This window comes from Equus asinus, chromosome 16 (assembly GCF_041296235.1).
Source record: "Equus asinus isolate D_3611 breed Donkey chromosome 16, EquAss-T2T_v2, whole genome shotgun sequence".
Classification (NCBI taxonomy): Eukaryota; Metazoa; Chordata; class Mammalia; order Perissodactyla; family Equidae; genus Equus; species Equus asinus.
The window spans coordinates 4,331,542-4,352,881 of record NC_091805.1 but is presented as its reverse complement, the minus strand read 5'-3'; the positions used below and the strand labels follow the sequence as shown (position 1 = coordinate 4,352,881).

Here is a 21,340-nt window from a genome sequence, read left to right as displayed (position 1 = left end):
TAAAACTGAAAAATACAAAATGAAATTAAGAAATTAACAGATTGTGTAATAACAAATTAGATACAGCAAAGAGAGCCAGTGAGCCCTAAGACGGTAGAAAATAATCAAACTGAAAAAGAGAGGAAAGATTATGAGTGCAAAAAATAAAGTAAGGGTTATGTGGGGCAGGGTAAAAAACTCTAACATAAAAGTAACTGGAATTCCAGAAAGAGGAGAGGATGGAGCAGAAATAGTATTTGAAAAAATAATGGCAGAGAATTAGGAGAATTACAAAAAACATCAAGCCACACAGGTTCAAGAAGGGCCAAAAACCTTAAGCAGGATAAATACAAAGAAAACTGCTTACAATCAAATAGAGAAAGTTCTAAAAGTAGGCAAAGGAAAAAAGATGCAACATCAAATAGTAACAATAGCACTGATGGCCAACTTTTCCAAGAAAGGATGAAAGCCAGAAGACAATGGAATGGCATCTATGATGTGCTAGGGAAAAATCTTCCTCCTCAGAATTCTACACACCCAATGAAATTACCTTCAAAAGCAAAGGCAAAACTATTTCCAGACCAAAAGAACTGAGAATATTCTTTCATAGCAGATATGTATGACAAGAAATACTACAGGAAGTTTTTTTTATGCAGAAGGAAAAGATCCCAGAAGGAACACAGAAGTTCAGGAAGAAATGAAAAGCAATGGATAGGGTAAATATGTGACTAGATCTAAATATTGACTGTAAAAAAACAATAATATTAGGGTCTTATAGAGGTTTAAATATACATACAGCTAAAATGAATTTTAATAATGACACAAAAGGCATAAGGGGGGCAGGGGCTGGGGAGGGGAGAAGACATGGTAAACAAAGCCAGAATCTTCTAAGAGCCTAAGACTGTCCAGGACGTGATTAAGTAAAAGTAGCACTGGGGTATCAAACACACACGCGTACACACAAAAGGGAAACAAACGTGTAACAAGCTAGTAGAGAGGGAAAAGGGAAAGTTAAAAATAATGCTTCATAAATCCAAAAGAAAGCCACAAAGAAAAGAAAATGGTACATAAAACAGGTGGGACACAAACAGGAAAGAAATAGCACGATGGTAGGTATAGACCTTAATATATCAATAATTATATTAAATGCTTTAACTACCCAAACTAAAGACCAAATGTCAGACTGGACTTTTAAAAACTCCATTTATTTATTAAAATGCATTATTTAAATTTAAATTTAAATTTAATTTAAAGTTTAATATAAAATTTTTTTAAATTTTTATATTTTCATTATAAATTATATTATAAATTAAAAAAATAACATTTAAATGCATTATTTAAACAGCATTTATATGCTGTTTATAAAAGATATAGCTTAGATATAAGAGCACAGAAAAATTGAAGTATAAAGATGGAAAAAGATATACCATGGATATATTAGCCCAAAGAAAGTTGCTACGGCTACATTAATATTAGAAAGATAGACTTTAGGGCAGGAAGCATCACTAGAGATAGGAGAGACATTTCATAATAAAGATATAACAACTGTAAATTTATATGGTATTCCCCTTAACACAGCTTCAAAATTAAGTAAAGGAAAAATTGGCAAATATAAAAAAAGAAACAGCTGAATCCAAAATCATAGTAAAAGAGTTTAGCCCTCTGTGAGGAACCAATAGAGTGAGAAAAAAAATTAGCTAGGGTATGGAAGATCTGTACTACAAGATTAACAGAATTGACATGTACAGAACACGGAACCAAACAACCTAAGCATGCATATTCTTCTAAAACACATACACAACATACATACATAAAAATCGACAATATGCAGGGCCCCAAAGCAAGTTGCAACAAATTTTGAAGAACTAAAATTATCCAAAGTATATTCTCTAACCATAGTAAAAACAAGCTAGAAATCAGTAGCATAAAGATCATTAGAAACTCCCCAACTGCTTAGAAATTAAGAAGTACATTTCTACATGACATTGTGGGGTTAAAAAAAAAAAACCCACAATGGAAATTATAAAATATTGTTAACTATATACCATAAAAATACGATATAACAAAACTTGCAGGATGCAGCTATAGCTATGCTTAGAGGAAAATTTATAGCCTTAAATGAAAATATTTGTTAAAAGAAAACTGAAAATCAAAGACATAAGCTTCCATTTCAAGAAACTAGAAAAAAAATTCAGAAAATTAGAACCTAAGAGTGTAAAAGTAAATAACAAGGATAAAAGTAGGAACTGATGAGCTAGAAAACAAATGTATAATACAAAAAGCAACCAAGTCAAAAAAGCTAGCCCTTTGCAAATATTATTAAATTCATAAAACTTTGGCAATATGCCTCAAAAAAAAGAGAATTACCAGCATAAAAAAGAGAGAAATATCAGGAATAAAAAATAGGGACACGATCACACAACATAAAGACATTGAAAAGATCATAGGAGGATAGAAAGACAATCTTATGCCAATAAATTTGAAAATTCAGATGAAATGGACAAATTCCTAGAAAAACACTACTTACTAAAACACAAAAAGAAACAGAAAATCTGAGTAAATCTATACCTATAAAGGAATCCATACTTTAGAAGCTTTCCACAACAAAATTTCCAGGCTCAAGTGGTTTCACCAGGAAATTCTCCTAGACATTTAAAGAATAATTCCAATCTTACAAAACTCTTCCAGGGAACAGAAAAAGAGGAATTACTTCCTAACTTGTTTTATCAGTTCAGCAAAATCTTGATGTCCAAACCTGGCAATGGCACCACAACAAGAGAAAACAAGTTAATCTCTCTCATGAACAAAGATATTCCTCAACAAAATATTAGCAAATCAAGTACAGCACTACATAAAAAGGATAAGATAGCACAGTTGAGTTTATTCCAGAAACGCAAAGCTGGTTTAACACTCAAAAATCAACGTAATTCACTATATTAACAGAATAAAATAGAACAATCACATGACCGTCACAATACAGAAAAACATTTGGCAAAACTCAGCACCAATTCATAATAAAAACTGAGCTCACTAGAAATAGAAGATAACTTTCTTAATCTGATAGAAAGTGTCTATATAAAATCTTACATCAAATATTGTACTTAACGGTGAAAGATGGATAGCTTTGCCCTGAGATGAGGGACAAGATAAGGGTATTCACCACCACCCCTTCTGTTCTATGTTGTGAGAGCTTAGCTAGTGCAATAAGGCAAGAGATTAAAAGTATAAGATTTGAAAGGGAGAAATAAAACTGTCCGTATTCACAGAAAACCAACTGCCTATAAACACCCCCAAAATCTAAAAACTACTAAAATTAATAAGCAATGAACTTAAGTTCCTTGAAATAAGGTCAACAAATAAAAATCAACTATATTTCTATATCCTAGTGACAAACAATTAGAAAATAAAAATTTTAAATGCCAATTACAATAGCATAAAAAAAATCTATTAGCAGCGACAACACTTTTTAGAAGATTTATAACCCCTATATCTCAGCATTTCTGCCCTCAAAGAGGGCAGTTTATGCTCAGCTCAATCTCATTGTTATAGATTGTTCTAACTTTTTTAAAGGAAGCAGAAACACAGAATTGAATATATAATCTCCAAAAGTTTTAATGTTGGCTCAAATTCTTTTAAAATATTAAGGAGGCCCAAATAAAGTCATTTTATAAACTCTGAGTAACACAAATATATATAACACAAGAATATTTTGTATTTCCCTATTTAGTATCTCAGAATGAAATTCAAAGATAAAATAAGCTACCTAACACAAAATTAAACAAAAAAAGATATATAATGTACCAACCACAATGTAAAAGAGAAGTGAAAGAAAAGTTACTCATAATAAAACAATGTGGGTTTCAGTATGTAAGTGATCCATCAGGACTATATAAGAGGACATAATAAAGACGCCGGGTACCTATCTCTGTATGTAGATGGAATGAGACAGGTGTGTTGTGCTGGTGTTTCAAATACAAGCGATGTTGCTTTGGGTGATTTTTCTGAACAAAATTAAGTATAACTTTCCTCAATTTACACAGTACTTTTAATCCTGGATATTTCAGAGTATACTAAAACCAATTTATGTTCTAGGCTCAGAACAGTACACAGAGTTTTCACTTACCTCTTCAGCAGAACATTTGAAAGTTGTACAGGACACAGGATAATTCGTCATGGGAGGGAACAGTCCAGAACACTGCAGTACAACTAGCATTTCGGTTTCTGCCCAGTGAATGCTTCCAGAGCCCCTTGCATCTTTCCAGTGTGTCCCGCAGGAAGCAGTACGGTGCCCATTTGAGCACCACTGGCATACCAGGCTCTAAGCCAGCTTTACCACATGCAGCCCTGACACCCTGAGAACTCACTCGGCCACTTACAGATCACCCTAGCCAAAACACTGTCTCCCCACTCCACCCAGTCACAAGAAGCGGTGACAAAAACCCCTGAAAGAATTTGACATTTCTCTAAATGTACCAAGGTAGTCATGAGGGTTAAGAAAAACACAACGTTTTTGGATTTCCTCACACTCATTTTATTTTGAATTACAGCTTGAGGGGTGAACGTCAGTCGTTTTTAATATTTAAGGTCAAAAAGTCTGGATCTGACCATACTCAAACTCCCAATTAGATTCTGTAATAACTTTCAGTGAAAAATCAGATTCTTTCCGGAAGCACTGGCATGGGCAATGCTCTGATCTTAGTTTTAACACAGTAAAATATGTTACGCATAAGTTCATTTGCTCACAAAATGTCATGTTTGTTATTTCGAGACAAAATTTAGAAAAATAACAGAAAAACTGAAAAGAGAACCACTTGCCCTGAATTCTTGTAGAAAAAAAAATTTCCAAATTTTCAAATTCTCCATGTCTGTTCTTTCCTATCTCTGTTTCTAAAACTTTATTGCAAAAAATACTCAGAGAACTTACCAAATAAAAGGAAAATCTGGAGCTGAACTTAAGGAGTCAAAATGTCTATTTTCCAAATAAACAAAATCTAGAAAATTAGTCCAAAGCCATCATTTTCTAAGGTTCACATTTCCCTTTTATAATTAAGTAAATTAATTCTAACAGCAAATGATGTTGAATATTTTCTCTGCACTTTTGCCCTGATACGTATTCTCAAGCCTTTGCCTAGCATGTGAATGGTTTTGAGGGTTAAATGACCTGGGTCTGAATCCTGGATCTGCCACTCACCAGCGATGTGTCCCGGTGCAAGCCTCTTAACTCATTTCTCCACGTAAGATACCCCCTCCCTTGCGATGTTGTGACAATATGTAAAGCACCTTGCAGAGTTTTTCACATACTAGTTGTTCATTAAATAGGAGCTACAATCGTTATTATTGTAATTAGCTGTCATGTTTGCCAATACCTACCTATTAACTCACTCAACAATTTTCTTTTTAGTTGCCTCATGCATAATCTTTTTTCCCTAGCTTGCAAAGCATTTTGCAATATGCTGGGTAAATGTTATACAATGTCTCCTGTGTTTAAAAGCCTCACCAGACTATCTTAACACCAGATGTATGAAAAAAGGCAAGGAAAGAAAGGCACTCACCAAACCACAATTCAACATTTACTGAACACTAGTGATGTGATGATAGCTTATAAAAGTTCAGTATCCCCTACCAACATCCTGAAGATTTAGTTGCCCCTGTCAACATCTTTAAATTTTGCCTGGCTTCCTTTTCAGTCTTTGCAAGGAGAGCTGACTTCTGAACAATACACAACATTTTAATAGTTTTCTGTGGTAAGTTTCAGAACCAAAACTCTAGTTTTTAGTATATCTATGCTTCATATTCAGGTCCCCAACTAGTACTTTGGAACCCACAAACAGCTCTCCTGGTCTGGTTGCCATGGTCACACCTTCTCCCCAACGTGCATACACATGGCCCACCTCACATCGCACACTCAGTGGTCTCTGCCAACACATTCCCATCTCCCAGACTTAAGGATTCATCGATCTCTAAGAAATTACCTCAGAAGGGGCTTAAGAGAAATACAGTAATTCATAACTATTTGGGGTCTTAGATCCCTTTGAAAACCCGAGGAGAACTGTTGCCTTTCTCGTCATACATAAACAAAAACAGACATGCATATAAAACTGCATTTCACAGACTCCTTGAAAACCAAATTAAGGAGCGATGATTTCTTTCAGTGTCTCTCAAATTCTTTTGACTGGGATTCACAATGAGAAACAGACCTGACACAAAGACAGCCCATACTTACATACATAAACATAAATATCTAAAACGGAAGTTTCAGGAAACAATATTTACCCTTAGCCACATGCAGTGGTTTCTGACATTCTCTATTCTATTGCATCTTCCTAAAATGTTGCTTGAGATTCACCAAATTGCTTTCTTACCACCCACAATCTGAAGAACAGTGATTCAGAGTAACATTTCTCCATCTTGGAGATAAGAAAACCGAGGTCCAAAAGAATAAAGGGTCTTGATCTAGGTCACTAATGAGTTAGTCAAGCTGGAAGCTAATTATCCTGACCCTCCACCAAAGCCTGTTTCCAAAAGAAGGTGAAACAAAAATTCTAAATACCAGTCCCCTCAAAAAGCAGCTGGGCATCCGAAGCTTAAAACATGCTGACACACTGAGAAACTAGGGGTGTTTCAATTCCAAACAATGGTGAATATTAACCTCAACCTGAGCCTCCAATTCAGGCAGTCTTAACTTTTTCTAAGTCAGGCCCCCTGGCCTAGCATGACACAGCATATAAGCAAAATTTTTCTTTCCAGAAACCCTTTCTCTGGCCACTGAAAACAACGCAGGAAAAACCAGCATTCTCCTTGAGTTCCTTTAACATCCCTGATTTACACACTTCTTTTATTTGTCCAGAAGAGGCTGGCTTGGAGACAGCAATGCCAGGCCCACGTACAGCTGTTTGCTTGCCCACTGAGGCTGCTCAATTAACATTTAAACATCAGAACCACAGAGATCAATACGTGGACGTGAATGACCCAGAGCCTATTGCATCCTAACACTACCAGCACCAGCTACTCCCCACCCACCCCGCCTTTTAAAGCCTCAATTATAGAGTGGGATTGCTTACTAGCCTTGCTTGGTACGTTGAAACACCAGTCTCCCCACCGGCATCGGGCTGCGTGTGGGTTTTTGGTTTTGTTTTCTTTTTGTAACGTGGAATGAACATCATTGCCATCCCAAGCTGGGACTCTTATACGAGCCAGAGACGGCGGCTGGGGACTGGTCTGGAGGAGGCCAGGCCGGGCGGCCCAGCGCGCAGGAGGAGAGGCCCGGGGGCCTGTGTGTTCGCACCGATCACGCACCCGGCGGGACTGGGCGCCCGAGGGCACAGCGCGGGGCGCACTCGGAGGCGCAGCGGCCCCCGGGCGAGAAGGCCACTGCTCGCAGGGGAAAGGGGGGCACAAGCGAGCGTTCGGGAGGAGCCGGTGCGCGGCCCCCCCGCCCCGCGCAGCGATGGCGTCCTCGGCCGGTGGCCTCCCCGCGCCCCGCGCCTCCCTATGGCGCCCGCATCGGTGCTGCACGAAGGAAGGGCTCCCTCCTGGAAACAAGATCGGGACCACGTGTAGCCTTGGGGTCTATCGCTCCTCCCCCAACTGCGGCAGAAAATTCAAGGAGCCTAGGAATTTTAAACCCCAGAATCCTGCAGAACCCTTGTTGTTGAACTTAACATTTGCTTGGCTCATTTTCAGTGAGTCCGCTCCCTTCCTGAGTCTTCATTTAAATCCGTTTCTCTACTCCTCCTTGCTTCCAACATAATTGGGGGAGGGGGGAGCGGAGGCGGGGGGGGGGGGGGGGGCAGGTGGAAGGGTGCTGTATCAGGGATCTAGGGGGTGGGGGCAGTTTGCACTGAGTATCTCCGCAAGATAAACAGATCTGAAGGTCAGCGACGGCTCCCCAGTGGGCCCTCCCGCAAAGATTAATGTTCATTAAGGGATTCTCAGTGTTTTTCTTGAGAACCCAAACTGTGTAAGTCCGAGGTAGTTCAGATATTCCAGTTCCAATAATGCATCAAAACCCTACATATTAATTAACTATTGAACACTCCCCAAATAAAATCACCAACATTCTGTGAGCTATCAAAAGGAAATCCATGATGGAAATATGCGTTACTCGGCTAAGATTAAATGAAGAATGAAAAAATACCATTATATTTAGTAGCACAAAATGGAAAACTGAGTGACACAATATTTGGAAACCAGAAGCCAGTCATTTAAAAGTCATATTTATTATATAACGAGAATTTTTAAATACATGCACAGTAATTTTAAATCAGCCATTAATACAAACTAAACGTGTGTGTGGAGTGACATCTCAACCCTAGCATCTTTTGGCCTCCCCTCTGCAGTTGGCCCCTTACCTTTATTTTCAGAATCTTTCATTCTCACCTTCCTCCCTCTGCTGCAAAAGAGCAGGAAAGTCCAGCTGATTCTGCAACCCTGACTTTTGATTTGTCATTCACAGTCAGCGGTCTCAGGGGCGAAGTCCCTCAACGGAGGGGAACCCGGGCTCTGCTAATTGCATACAAGGCAGTGTGCGGGGTTATAATTTTGCTTATGCTGGAGCGGAAAGGATGGGGATGAAGGCGGACGTAAACACACATTCCAAAACATGGCATGGAACTGGATCTGGAGCCTAAGCTTGCCTTTCCTTCCCTTAGGTTAGAGAAGCAACTGTTCGGCGCCTCCTTGTCTCTGGAGAGATTTGGTCCAAGTTGAAAGGGAATGTTTGTGCCATGAGCCAGACTTATTTTCAATCGGAGACCTTACCTCTGGAGGGGGATTAAGAGTCCTGTGCTTTATTTCCTCTTACATATTCATTCATTCAACAAACACTTCTTTTACTTCTCTGTGGACCAGGCTCTATGCTAAGTCCTGGGGCTACAACAGAGAAGGGGACCAGCCCCAATGCTCAAGCTGCTCACAGGCTGTTAGAATTCAGGGGCATACATGGCAATACAATGACCTGTATCTGCTGCATGGACACAGGTTACGGAACCTATTTCATCCAGGCCTAAGTTGATATTCAAGGTTTTAATGATTGGTTTTAAGACATTGAGTGGTTGAGCCAGAAATGGGTATAAGGAAGCCCGACCATAAGACCTCCTCTGTTAGGGGGCAAGGAAGATTCAAGCAAATCTTGGAATCATCTAATTCACTCTTAACTTCAATCATTACACATCTCGGATTCATTCATTCCTTCCTTCAACAAATGGTTATTTGTGCCAGGCACTATTCCACATGTTAGGAATTTGGGAGTACAGAAAACAGACCGAGTGAGTCCCTGCCCTCATAGCTTTTACATTCTGGTGGGAGGATTTAGATAGGCAATAAACAAATATAAACAGCAATGAATGCTGTGAAGAAAAACGAAACGGGGTAAGGAGGTATCAGAGGCGCCGTATTAGACAGGGTGGCCAGGGCAGGTGACATTTAACTTATTTTATGGAAAACAGGTCATCACAGTCCCTTTCAAACATCTTCACTCAGAACTGTTTTTTAAGTTCTGCACTCTCACAACGTCCTCTGCTCCAAGTGCACTTGGATGGGTGCTGTTTACTCCCCATTATACAGGTTGGTAAACTGACATCCAGAAAGAGTAACTGATCCAATCCAGGACCTCATTAAGTTGGGGGAAGAGCAACAGAAAGAAATATACCTACCTGTTACTCTCATCTCCAGAAACTGCAGGGTTAAACACAACATTGACATGGAAAACTTGCTGGAGCAGGAGCTGAGACAGGAAGGCGGAAGACCTGTCTCCACCAGCATTGTTCGAGTGCCGCAGGCTAGGTGACTGGCCCTCCCTGCAACCAGTCTCCTCATCCGGAAAGTGGGGCTAATCGTACCTGCCCTGTGTGTGTCCCAGGCTGTTCAGAAGATCCAGAGGGAGAATAGATGTGGTATTTTATAAACGAAGTGCTACCTAAATCTAAGATGTAACTATCAACATGCTTGGGCACATTTACGAGAACTAATTGCTAGTGTTCACCTGCTTATTACTGCAGCCCGAGAGTCCAATACAGCCACAGAGTGGAAGCTGTCATGGCTACTAGGGGTCCTGGAGTTGATTTCTAGCTGCCATAATTTAAAGACTCCCTGAAGGTTTTGGGAAATTTTAAGTATCTGTTTTCCGTTCCCGTCTTTCCTTAGCAGTGGATCACACCTTTACGCTCTTCTTTGACAATTTAAGACCAATGAGGAAAGTCTGCCTTCAGTGGAACTCCTCGCTGGCCACCAAACGAGCCAAATTGGCCCATAACCCACATCAAAGAAACAGGCATCTCTATCCCCAAGGATCAAGTCCAGGGCAGCCAACATGTGCCCAGCAGGAGCCCCTTGAGAGACTGAGAGGCTGAGGCAGAAAGGAGCAGGTGAGAAGCCCACCACCCATGCTCTTGCATTCAATCAACATTCATCGTGCCAGGCACTGCTCTGAACACTGGGAATGACACAGTGCTGAACAAGACATTCTCTGTCCTCAAGGAGCTCGTGGTCTCAGGGCAAGAAGTCTCCAGAGGCACAGCAATTTCCTGCACTAGGCAGAGGAGTGCGGAGGCCTGGGTCTGAGTAGTAGGCCAGGCGCTCTAAAGCAGGAGAGACTGGGTTCAGACATGGGCTCTGCCAGCTCCTGGCCCCTAGAACAAGCTGGGACAGGTTCCTGCACCTCTCTAAGCCTCCATTTCCTGATCTGTGCGATGAAGATGATAATGGTACCCACCTCCTAGGGAGGGGTGAGGCTCAAGGAGTTAATACACGTAAAGTGCAGGGAACAAAGCCTGACGCATAAAGCAAGGGCTCCGTAAATACTGTGAGGCTGACATTATCACCTTGTGACCCCACCAAGGGTACCCCTCTGGGCCTCAGTTTCCTCATAAAACATGGAAAATAATAACTAGCTTGCAGGGCTACTCTGAGAATTACACATCAGGAAGAATATAAAGCCCATGGCATTAAGGAGTAGCTCAGCCCTGGGGCCTCGCTCCAGGCCCCTTTAATCCAGCAGGCTTCCCAAGAAAAAGGCTGAGGCTGGGAGGAGAGGGAACTGGGAGAAGGGCAGCCATTAATATTAAAAAGGAAGCAATTTTTTTTCTGAGAGTGTTGTCATTTCTAGGAGTACCTGCATTTCACCCAACATTGTATTTTGAAAAGTTTCAAACCTAAAAAAGGTTGGGAAAATTGCAGGGTGAACTCCATCTTCAAGTATGTTTTGCTATATTTGCTTTATTGCATATCTGTTCATCTCTCTATCTATCCTTTATTGATAGTTTTAAAAATTAAGTTAAAAGAGGTTTGAAGACCTCTTCCAATAAACAGAGCCTTTACTTTTCCTCCTGACACAATTTTCACAGAAGGTTTAGCCCTCCTGATTCCGTGGCCATGCCAAGCAGGGCCAGATGAATTCTCAGAAGCCTTGTCTTGCCCCACAGTAAACCTCATGGCCACACCCAGTTGAGGGACAAGGATGGACTCAAGCTTCGGAGCGTTCCAGAACAAGGCAGTGTCTCTGGCAGACTCCATGCTTCAAATAAACTGGTACCAAGGACCATTATGAACACCTATTGACGGAAATGATGCTGCATCTCAATAAGTGGGTTTAGGGAAAGCTTCAGGCAGGCTCCCCTGGCCCCGAAGTCCCTTCACAGCTCTGCACAGTCTTTGTCTTGTTAGATGCCACTTCTGAGTCATTAGACCAGTGAGTCATGCCCAGCAAGGGAGGCCATCTTGAGAGCAAAACCAAAGAGCATTTTCAAGAAAAATGAGTGGGACCCTGAATTGAAAGAGAATAAGGCTTTTTATTGTCCTAGCAAAACAAAAATGAAAGAAAAAAATGCTGCCGGAACATTGTGGGTTAAACTTCCCAGCTGCAAATTTTCCTCTGGGGAAAAAACTGAGCAAAAAAAGTTTTTACATTCTTTTGGAAATCTGAGGGCAAAAGGGACTTGGAGGATACGTCTCAAATTAGGCAGACCTAACAACCTTTCCATGACTTGTCCGGACCCTCTTCTGGCTTAGTCAGCCATTCCCAAAACATGCCAGGGTGGGTGACGGGAGGGGGGCTTCACCTGCACCACCAACTTCCTCCACCAGCCACGCCTCTGTCTGGTCTGCTCAGAGCATCCAGTGGCCACAAAAGAGGTGAAATGGAGAGAAAAACTGCCAACCAAGGGTGGGGGTGTGTGATCAGCGTCACGGCAGAGGAGAGCAGCATGATTGTAAGAAAAGCTGGGTGGGCTCCCACGAAGCCAGGCCACAAAGCAAGGGGAAGAGAATTAACATGGAGTACCTACTGTGTGCCAGGGAACCTTCTCATTGTCATCACCACAAGTTTATTGAGAACCTACTACTTGCCAAGCATTGTCTTTAAAGCAGGGACTTTCACACCACCCTGCCTGGGTTTGAATCCCAGCTTCCTAGCTGTGTAACATTGGAAACGTTACTTAGCCTCTCTGTGCTTCGGTTTCCTCATTTGTGAAATAGAGATTGTAAAACAGGTTTATTGTAAGAATTAAATGAAATAAAAATATGCACAGGTTTAGGACAGTGACTGGCACCCAGCAAGCAATGCGTACATAAGTCCTGCCCATCCGTTTTTTTAGATGAGGCAGAAAGAGGCGAGGTGACTGCCGAAGGACACACAGCTACAAAGTAGCAGAGCCAGGATACTTCCTGTCCTTTACCGCTTACAACAAGCCCGTGACGGAAGTGATACCCTCTTCCTTTTATTGATGAGTGCTCACAAGCTCAAGAGCGCTCCAGTAACTGGCTCATGTCACAAGCTGGCAAATGGGAGAGTGAAGATTTAAAACCCAAATTTGCTGACTTTAAAGCCCTTTCTCAACCCACTAGACCAGCGGTTCTAAGACTTTAGCAAAGGTCAGGATTCCTGTGGGGCTTGTTAAAACGCAGACTACTGGGCCCCCCTTCGGAGGTTCTGATTAGGCAGCGCTGAGGTGGGGTCCAGCAACTTGTTGCATTTCTGACAAGTTGCAGTGATGCTGATGCTGCTGGTCCAGAGACCACACTCAGAGAACTACTGCTCTACAGTCATGCACCTGTATGCACAACAGGAGGCGGGAGAAGGGGCAGGGCCTAAACACCGTGGGTCAGTGAGGTTTTCCCACTCTGGCAAAGTGCTGCTTACTTCCCAGGGCCTAGCAAATACCCAGTGTAATTACACAGTCCCTTCATGTCTATGATTCACTGGATCCTTCCACTAACCCTAGGTAGTGATCATTATCTCCACTCAATGGGATTTGTTTTTAGGGGCCTAGGCTGGAAAATGGCAGTGAGGGACTAAACCACAGATCGCCTGACAAGTGTTCTGTCCTCTTCTCCAAGTATCTTGTCCCGGAAAGCACTATCTGCTGGCGGAGACTGGCTCTGGTTCCAATCCGTATCTTCCCAGGGGACATGGCAGCTCAGGAAAGAGCTCGTAGTCCCACCGGGGTTTGGCGGAGGTAATTCCTGGTGGGAGGAACTCAGGGCCAGTTTTCCACCATCATTTCCAGGCCTAGGGAAGTCTACTGCTCACAAAACACATCTACCATCTGTTCACTCCCTTTTCTATAACCTAAAAGCTTTAATATTTGACTAAAATACAGTTCTCCGGAAAGGATGGAAGCATTTGGGGCTAATAGCCACTGGGCACAGCTTGTTCATATTCTCACTTAGAACAGCTTGATGGTTAGGTATGTTTTTGAAAGCTGTTTGGACATATAAGCCTTCAAATGATTAGTATCCAGAATATTTAAAGAACTCTTATAAATGGATAAGAAAAAGACAAACCACCAGAGGAAAAAAAATAGGAAAAGATATGAATAGATCTTATTCACACATGGCCAATATTCATGTGAAAAGATCTTCAGCTTCATTATTTGTCAAGGAAATTCAATATAACACAACCATGCAGTATCATTTCACATCCATCAAACTGGCAGTATTAAAAAGTCCGATGGTACGCAGTACCAGCTAGGAAGGAAGGAATCAGGAACCCCACACACTGCTGGTAGGAACGAGTTAGCACAAATGTATGGAAGTCAACTCGGTAATCTCTCTCAAAATTAAACAAGCATATACTTTTTAATCCAGTAATTATCCTTTTAGGTATTTATCCTATACCTATAGCCACAAGTGTTCAGACTATAAATTTCAGAAGCATTGTCTTTAGAGAGAGATACATAATATAAATGCATTTTATTGCATATAAGGTATAGACAAATACATTCATTGAATGTCTGCCATGTTCAGGACTCAGTGTCAGGCTGAAAAGATGCCAGGAGTCCCCAGAAGCTATGCTACGTCTCACCTGCCACCTCCTGATAAAAAAAGGGTGGGACAAAGAAGGATGGTGGTGTGGAAGACCTTCTGGTTGATGCAGAAGTGAAGCTGCGCCGAAGGAGCTTCCCACCATGGTTTTTTTCCCACAGCTCATTGAACATTCTGGCCCCACACGTAACCATATTTGGGATGTGATCATATGGTGGAAGATCTGGACAAATATTAATAATAACCACCACCATCTTGTGAGCCACTATGTACCCGGCACTTTATATACATTAATTCATTTAATCATCACAGTAACATTATGACATTGGAATTATCATCCCTGTTTTACAAATGATATATAACTGAGTTTTAGAAAGATCTGGCACCCTGCCCAAGACCACAGAGCTTATTAGTGACAGATTCAAGTCATAGTCTGTCTGACGCCGAAGCATAGGACTCGAGATGCTCAAAGTGATGCTGGCATCATCATGAGACATTCAGGCCACCTTTAAAAACATCAGACATAATTGGCATATGGATTTCTGTCATTGCATGATATTTATGAACTTTACTTCCCCCCTCCAAGAGTACAGATATCGGAGTATGTTTACTTTGTGCAGGGAGATGTGGCAGAAAGGATGCTGTATGGGTACTGAGGCCTGAACTTGCCACTCACCAGTCATAAGACCTCCTGCAAAGTCACTGTCTCTTGCTCCACCTTCCTCATCTCTAAAATGGGGAAAATAAATACCATCCACCCTCCCTCCTTCCAGGACATTGTCAAGACCTCATAGTTGACCTATTCTATAAATTGTAGAGTATCATATAACATAAGACATTATGATGGCCTAGTCCCCAGGTTGTATGAGGGAAGAGGAAGTAGAGAAATAGAGAGAGCAGTCAAGATCCTATCTAAGAAAAGAGAAGTGTGGCATGGCAATGGGCCCCAGGAAGCCACCGGTGAACTCTAGGACAGGAACAGAGAAGAGAGGAGCGGATGGCTGTATACGCAGTACAGACCTGGTTTTAAAAACTATAAAACTAGGAAACTTATTCTAACCCAATTTACTACAGTGGCAATATTCATTTATTCCTCTTTTGTAAACATTCACAGAACGCCGGGAATGACACTATGCATATAATTATCACTCAAGGAATACTTGTTGCAATTCCCAATCTATTCAACTACTCAGGCAAGCTCAAGAAAAGGTGTGTGCAGCCTGCAGCCCTACTAAATTTCAGCAACAGTTCTTAATGCCAGTGGGGAAGGAATTTAATTGGCGCGTTGACAAAAAGTAATAACACATCCTTTGAAAGCCAGCAAGATGACAATGCCAAGCCACAGACTCTCCCTAACTACCAACAATAGCAAAGCTTGTTTCTACACAATAAACAAATATTTGAAAGATAATTACTGCTGCTCTTTGTCAAATTTATTTTTAGAATGCTTACCATGTGCCAGCACTTTACAATTGTTAACTCATTAATCCATTCAATCCTCAAAACAATGCCAGGGTGGGAGGGCGACAACGGCTTCAGTGACAGGGCCCTGGTGCAATCTGGCTTCTGCCCTGGATCAGGTCGGCCATTTTAGAAATCAAGGCATCTCAGGCTCTCAGAAAAAGAATCCTCAGATGATGGAAACTGATGAAAAGGATGAGACAGGACACACACACACTCACCCTCACACACACTCACATACATACTCATACATCCACACACACTTGCTCACACTTACACACACAAGCAAACAGGTATCTACAAAGTACCAAGCCCGGACTTAGCCTGGCGGGGGATGCAAACCTGAAGTGGATGAGAACCTGCCCACCTGGAATCTGTAATACCAGATGGACAGCAACAAATGCCTGACGGAGGAGGAAATACTAAAAGAGGGGTTACAGGTGGCAGGCACCCCAGGAAAGGCTCCACAGAGGAGACGTGTCTGTGCTAGTCTCGATGGATGGGCAGGAAGTGGCCAGGCTGAGAGAGAAAGGCTCGGCCACTGCAGACCCAGGGAAGGCAGTGAGCCGGCAGATCCTGTCACATCACCGCTTAGAACACTTTAGCGGCTTCCCAGATCCCTTAGAATAAAACCCAAACGCCCGTCATGGCCTCCCCATGTGCCCTCCCCTTCCCCCTGTAAGCTCGGCACCCGGGAGCCTCGCCACTTGTTCCCTCTGCAGGATCGCTCTCCCTTGGCTCCAGGCTGGAGTGACTCCTCATCGGGCTTTGGGTCTCAGCTTCCACTGCTCGGCCTCAGAGGCCTTCCCTGTCCACCCCACAGAAGCCAGGGCCCTCTGCCCGGTCTCCTCTCCCGGGAGACTATCTGATTCCTTCCAAGCACACACAGCAATCTGTAGCAGGGATTTCCACCTGTTTTACATGTGCAATGCCTGTTTCTCCCTCTGCAAGCAGTTCCACGAGCTGGGGCCTCGCCTATCTCGTTCACTCCAGGGCCTGGCACGCAGGCGGAGCTGATAAAAATTGAGGAATGAATGAACGAACGGAGGGAGTCCGTGACTGAATAAGAAGGGTGAGCGAAGGCCCTGCGGAGGCCAGGGAGGAAGGTGTTTGGAAAGTACTTGATCGTGCCTAGAGCTCACCAGATAACAGGGAGTCACGCAGACAGGTGGGAAAGGGGGTGGGTCCTGCCGCGGAGGCCCTGGAGGCAGCCCCGGGTCCGGATTAATGCCCCCAACGGGTACTGCATTGCAGGCGCCGGGCAGGTGCTGGGGGTACAAACCGGAGGACGACTGCGTCCCCGGGGCACCCCGGATTCCTTGCGGGCAAGGCCAAACGACAAGACAGGGGCTTGAAGGAAACCAGCTGCGAACACCTAGGCCAACCGGAGATGCTTAAGGAGCCGAGGGGGCACGGGGGAGACCGGCCCTGCGCGTCGGCGCGCGCCCCGGGGGAGCTCGGGGACCGGCCGCGGCGGAGAGTCGCCCCGGCCGCCGGACATCCAGGCGGCGCCCCTTTACCCACCACCCCCCACCCCGGCCGCGGGCCCCCGGGCCGAGAAGGCGGCCCGAGAGGCGGCCAGCGCCGCCCGAGCCCGCGCCCGCACTCACCCTGCGCCGCCGGGGGCCCCGAGCGCGTCCGCCACAGCCGCCGGCTCGCCTTCCACGGCCGCAGCGAGAACAGCCGCCGGCTCTTCCTGCCGCCCTTCTCAGTTGCTCCCATCGGTGCGCCCGCGCCCGCCCCCGCCGCCCGAGGTCGCCGCCGCCGGCCGCCGCGCGTCCGCCCCGTGCGCCCCGGGGCACGCGCCGCCGGGGAGGAGCCTGCGGCCGGGCGGGGCCGGGTGCGCGGGGGCCGCGCCGGTGCCTCCGCGCTCCGGAGAGGCCGAGGGATGCCGGGCGCGGCGAGGTGCCGCCGGGGCACGCGAGCGCCGCGGGACGTGCGCTGGTTTTACCCCCAGACACAGATCGTGCAGGTGAAGCTCCGACAGGCGAAGGGTTTGCCCAGAGATCACACAGCGGCTAAACGGTGGCGGTTCCCCAGGCCTGAGCTCTCACTCTCTTTTTCATACCTTGCTACTGCCTCAGAGGTAGAATTCTTTTAAGTGTGACAGATAGTCCTGTTTTCCTCATACAACAGATTATGGACCATGCATGATTTTTCGAGAACCTGTTCTGCGTCCAGGCGCTTTCACACACGTGCCATCCAACCTCACGGCAGCCCCGTGCTGTGGGAGGCATCTTCCCATTTTCCAGATGAGGAAACTGAAATGGCCGAGGTGAGGCTGCGCCCGCTCCTGCCACTTTGTCTCTGTCGTGATTTTGGTTATAACTGGGAGAGTCTGGGAAGAAGGTCAAAACCAAGATCCTTTCACGCTGCCTGGCTGCCGTTAAGAATGGCTAATATTTATGGAGTGCCTTCCGTGGGCCGGATTTTACACACATTACCTTATTTTTCCTCTCCCAGTGATACTCATGGGAGAGAAATTATTAACATCCATGCTTAACAGACGGGGGAAACAGCATCAGAGAGGTCAGGTTACACATATAAAACCTTAATAAAGCTTATATGTTAAGTTGAATCATGAAATTGCCGTTTTTGTAGGCCCAAACATTATCGAATATCATACAGGAGCTTCACCAGGCGATCAAAATTAAAATCAACAGTGGAGGCAGAGGAAAATCGAGTTCCCGCAGATGTGCTCCACGGAGAAAGATGTGACATCTTTGTGATATTCTGGCGGAGAATGCACAACCTGAATCTAATCGGGGGGAAATGTAAGATAAACCCCAAATGAGGACTTTACTATTAAAGAGGGGCTGGTGCGGTATTGTTCAAAGTGTCAGTGTCATAGCAGATGAAGAAAAGCTGTGACCATGTTCTGGATTGAAGGAGACTCGAGACACGGCAACTAATACCTGAGTCTAGCCTGGACCCTGAGTGGGAGTTTTTAAAAAAGACTCTAAAGGACATTAGTGGGTCAATTTTCAAAAAAAAATGAAATATAGATTGTAGATTAGATAAGTGTTTATCAATGATAAATTTACTGGAGTTGACTACACAGTGGTTATGTAAGAAAATATTCATATTTTTCAAAAATCCACACTAATTAGGAATAAAAGCCATGATGAGTTTAACTTACCTTCAAATGGTTTAGAAAGAAGTTTCACATATGTGTGTCTGTGTATGTGTGTTTAGCGGGGAGCAAATGATAAACCAAATGCAGCAAAATGTAATGGTAGGTGAATCTGGAGAAAGAGCATATGGGCATGTTGTGTACTCTCCTTGTTCTTGCAACTTTTCTGTAAGTTTGAAATTTATCCCCATGTAAAAAGATAAAAAACATTTAAGTTCCATAAAAAAAGAAAATAATGTGGAAGGAATCCTCTACCTGATATTAAGGTGTATTATAAAGCTGTAATCATCAAAATAGTGTGGTATTGGCAGAGGGCTAGACCGTAGATCAATGAGACAGAATAAAGAACCAGAGACAGACCCACATCAACATGCCCAACTGATTTTGACAAAGGTGTAAAAGCAATCCAATGGAGGAAAGATAGCTTTTTCAACAAATGATGCTAGAATAATTGGACATCCATTGACAAAAAAAAGCAAGCCTCGATCCACACCTTATATAAAAGTCAGGTCAAAATGGATTGCAGAAATTAAATGTAAAGTGTAAAACTAGAAAACTTTTAGGAAAAAAAATAGGATGAAATCTTCTAGGATCTGGAGCTATGCAAAGAGTTTTTAGACTTGTCACCAAAAACATGATCCTTGAGTGGAAAAACTGATAAGTTGGACCTTATCACAATCAAATACTTTTGCTCTGTGAAAGACCCTGCTAAGAAGCTGAAAGGACAGGCTACAGACTGGGCACAAACACTTATGCAACGAACTACATATCCACAAATGTTTAACATCTCAAAACTCAACGTTAAAAAAACAAGCAATCCGATTAGAAAATGTGCGAAAGACATGAACTATTTCACTAAAAATGATATACAGATAGATAGCAAATAACCACATGAAAAGATATTCAGCATCATTAGCCATGAAGAAATACAACTTAAAGCTACAATGAGATATCCCTACATGACTAAAATGAAACGGCTAAAATGAAAAATAGTGAAAATACCAAATGCTGGCAAGGATGCAGAGGGAAAGACTGGATCTCTCATTCATTGCTGGTAGGCATGTAAAAGACACAGCCACTGTGGAAAAGAGTCTGGCAGTTTCTTAGAGAGTTAAATACTCAACTACCGTAAGACCCAGTAATTATACTCTTGGGTACTTATCCCACAAAAAAATGAAAATTTATGTTCACACAAAAACTATACACGGATGTTCATAGCAGCTTTATTTGCAGTAGCCAAAACCTGGATACAACCCAGATGTTCTGTTTTATTCTTTCTCTAATCCAGAAGAATAGGAAGACAGAAATATCAAACGAAGAAAGGAAGTGGGAGAGAGTGGGATGAGGGTGGAAATCAAGAGGTATTCTCTCTCTCTCTCTCTCTGTCAGCAATACGCTGAGTTTTCTTGTACACCAACCTTCACTCTCCATGGCATCCAGAAGAAAGTCTGAAGAAATAAGCCCTTAGAAGAAGTGATCTAATTAACAAAGCTACTCAGGAATGGCGGCCACGTGCCACCATCTGATACCCTAAACAAGGGTTGTCCTCTCTTCCTCTTTCCTTCTTACCTGCCCTTGGAAAAAGGACACCTGAAATCTAGTCCTGGTTGCCCAAACCATCTGTGAAATATTGGTTATGTCCCTTCTGCTCTTTGCTGACTATTTTAGTCACCACCACCACTCCCATTAATGGAGGGGATTTCACCAAATGACCTAGAAGTTTCATTCTAGAGTCTGCCACCATCCTTTCCAGATGTCCTGGCTCTCGCTAGCTGGTTTTGGAATACTGCTAAGTGTCAGTAGCCCCAGTGGGCCTGGCGTAGAGACTCACCTTTTCTTCCATTGTCCTTGCACATCCAGTGGATCAAAATAGCTCCTCGAGGGGCCCACTGGCTCACTGCTTAGACCTCACTGGTCAGGGCAGGCTGAGAGAGACATTCTTGGACTTACCCTTTTAGTCCAAACATCATGTGATTTCATGGCACTCCTCCAGCCCAGAGCTGAAACGAGGCCAGAAGGCTCTGGCTCCCACGCTCAGAACTTGCTCCAGGCAGATCCAGTGGGGAGACTTCTCTGCAGTCTGTGGAGACCATGGGGAAAGAATGCGGCCTGGGAGAAGATCTTCCACCTGAGCAGAAACACCCCAGGGCCCTGAGGCACATTCATGAGCATTAGCAACTTGGAATTTCTTTTGAAATGTCAAAAATGCAAAAGAAGCCCACTCACTTGTACATCTGGCTTACTGAGCATAGGAGAAAAACAAAGGGAGAAAAAACCCTTGAATTCCATTCATGTCATTGTGTTTACAAAGCTAAGTCCAGAAATATGAAAATGACAGTCCTCAAAATCAACGGGATACAAGATTTTCCTGGGTGTGTGCATGCGTGGGTGCGTGTGTGTGTGTGTGTGAGAGAGCTCTAACAGAAAGTACTTAGGGTGTCCAGCTAGGCAGAGCTGTGTGAATTCTGGCTGTGCCACTTAGTAAGTGTGTGACCTTACCCAACTTTT

At 43.5% G+C, this 21,340-nt stretch overlaps 1 protein-coding gene across 7 annotated transcripts in view; it reads right to left on the bottom strand.

Annotated features, from left to right (window-relative positions):
* The window catches only part of DNAJC6 (DnaJ heat shock protein family (Hsp40) member C6), a 133,889-nt gene extending 113,085 nt beyond the window's left edge, over nucleotides 1-20,804 (bottom strand). The window contains exon 1 of one of the 7 annotated variants that reach the window (XM_014852992.3): nucleotides 20,664-20,804. In XM_014852992.3, the coding sequence (XP_014708478.1) occupies nucleotides 20,664-20,688 (25 nt within the window). In that variant the 5' untranslated portion in view covers nucleotides 20,689-20,804. Of the gene's footprint in view, nucleotides 1-7,040; nucleotides 7,192-8,330; nucleotides 8,529-17,309; nucleotides 17,495-20,663 lie in introns of those variants that run through there. The other 6 variants (XM_044748887.2, XM_044748890.2, XM_014852993.3 and 3 more) reach the window with 6 other exon arrangements.
* Nucleotides 20,805-21,340: the final 536 nt, after the last annotated feature.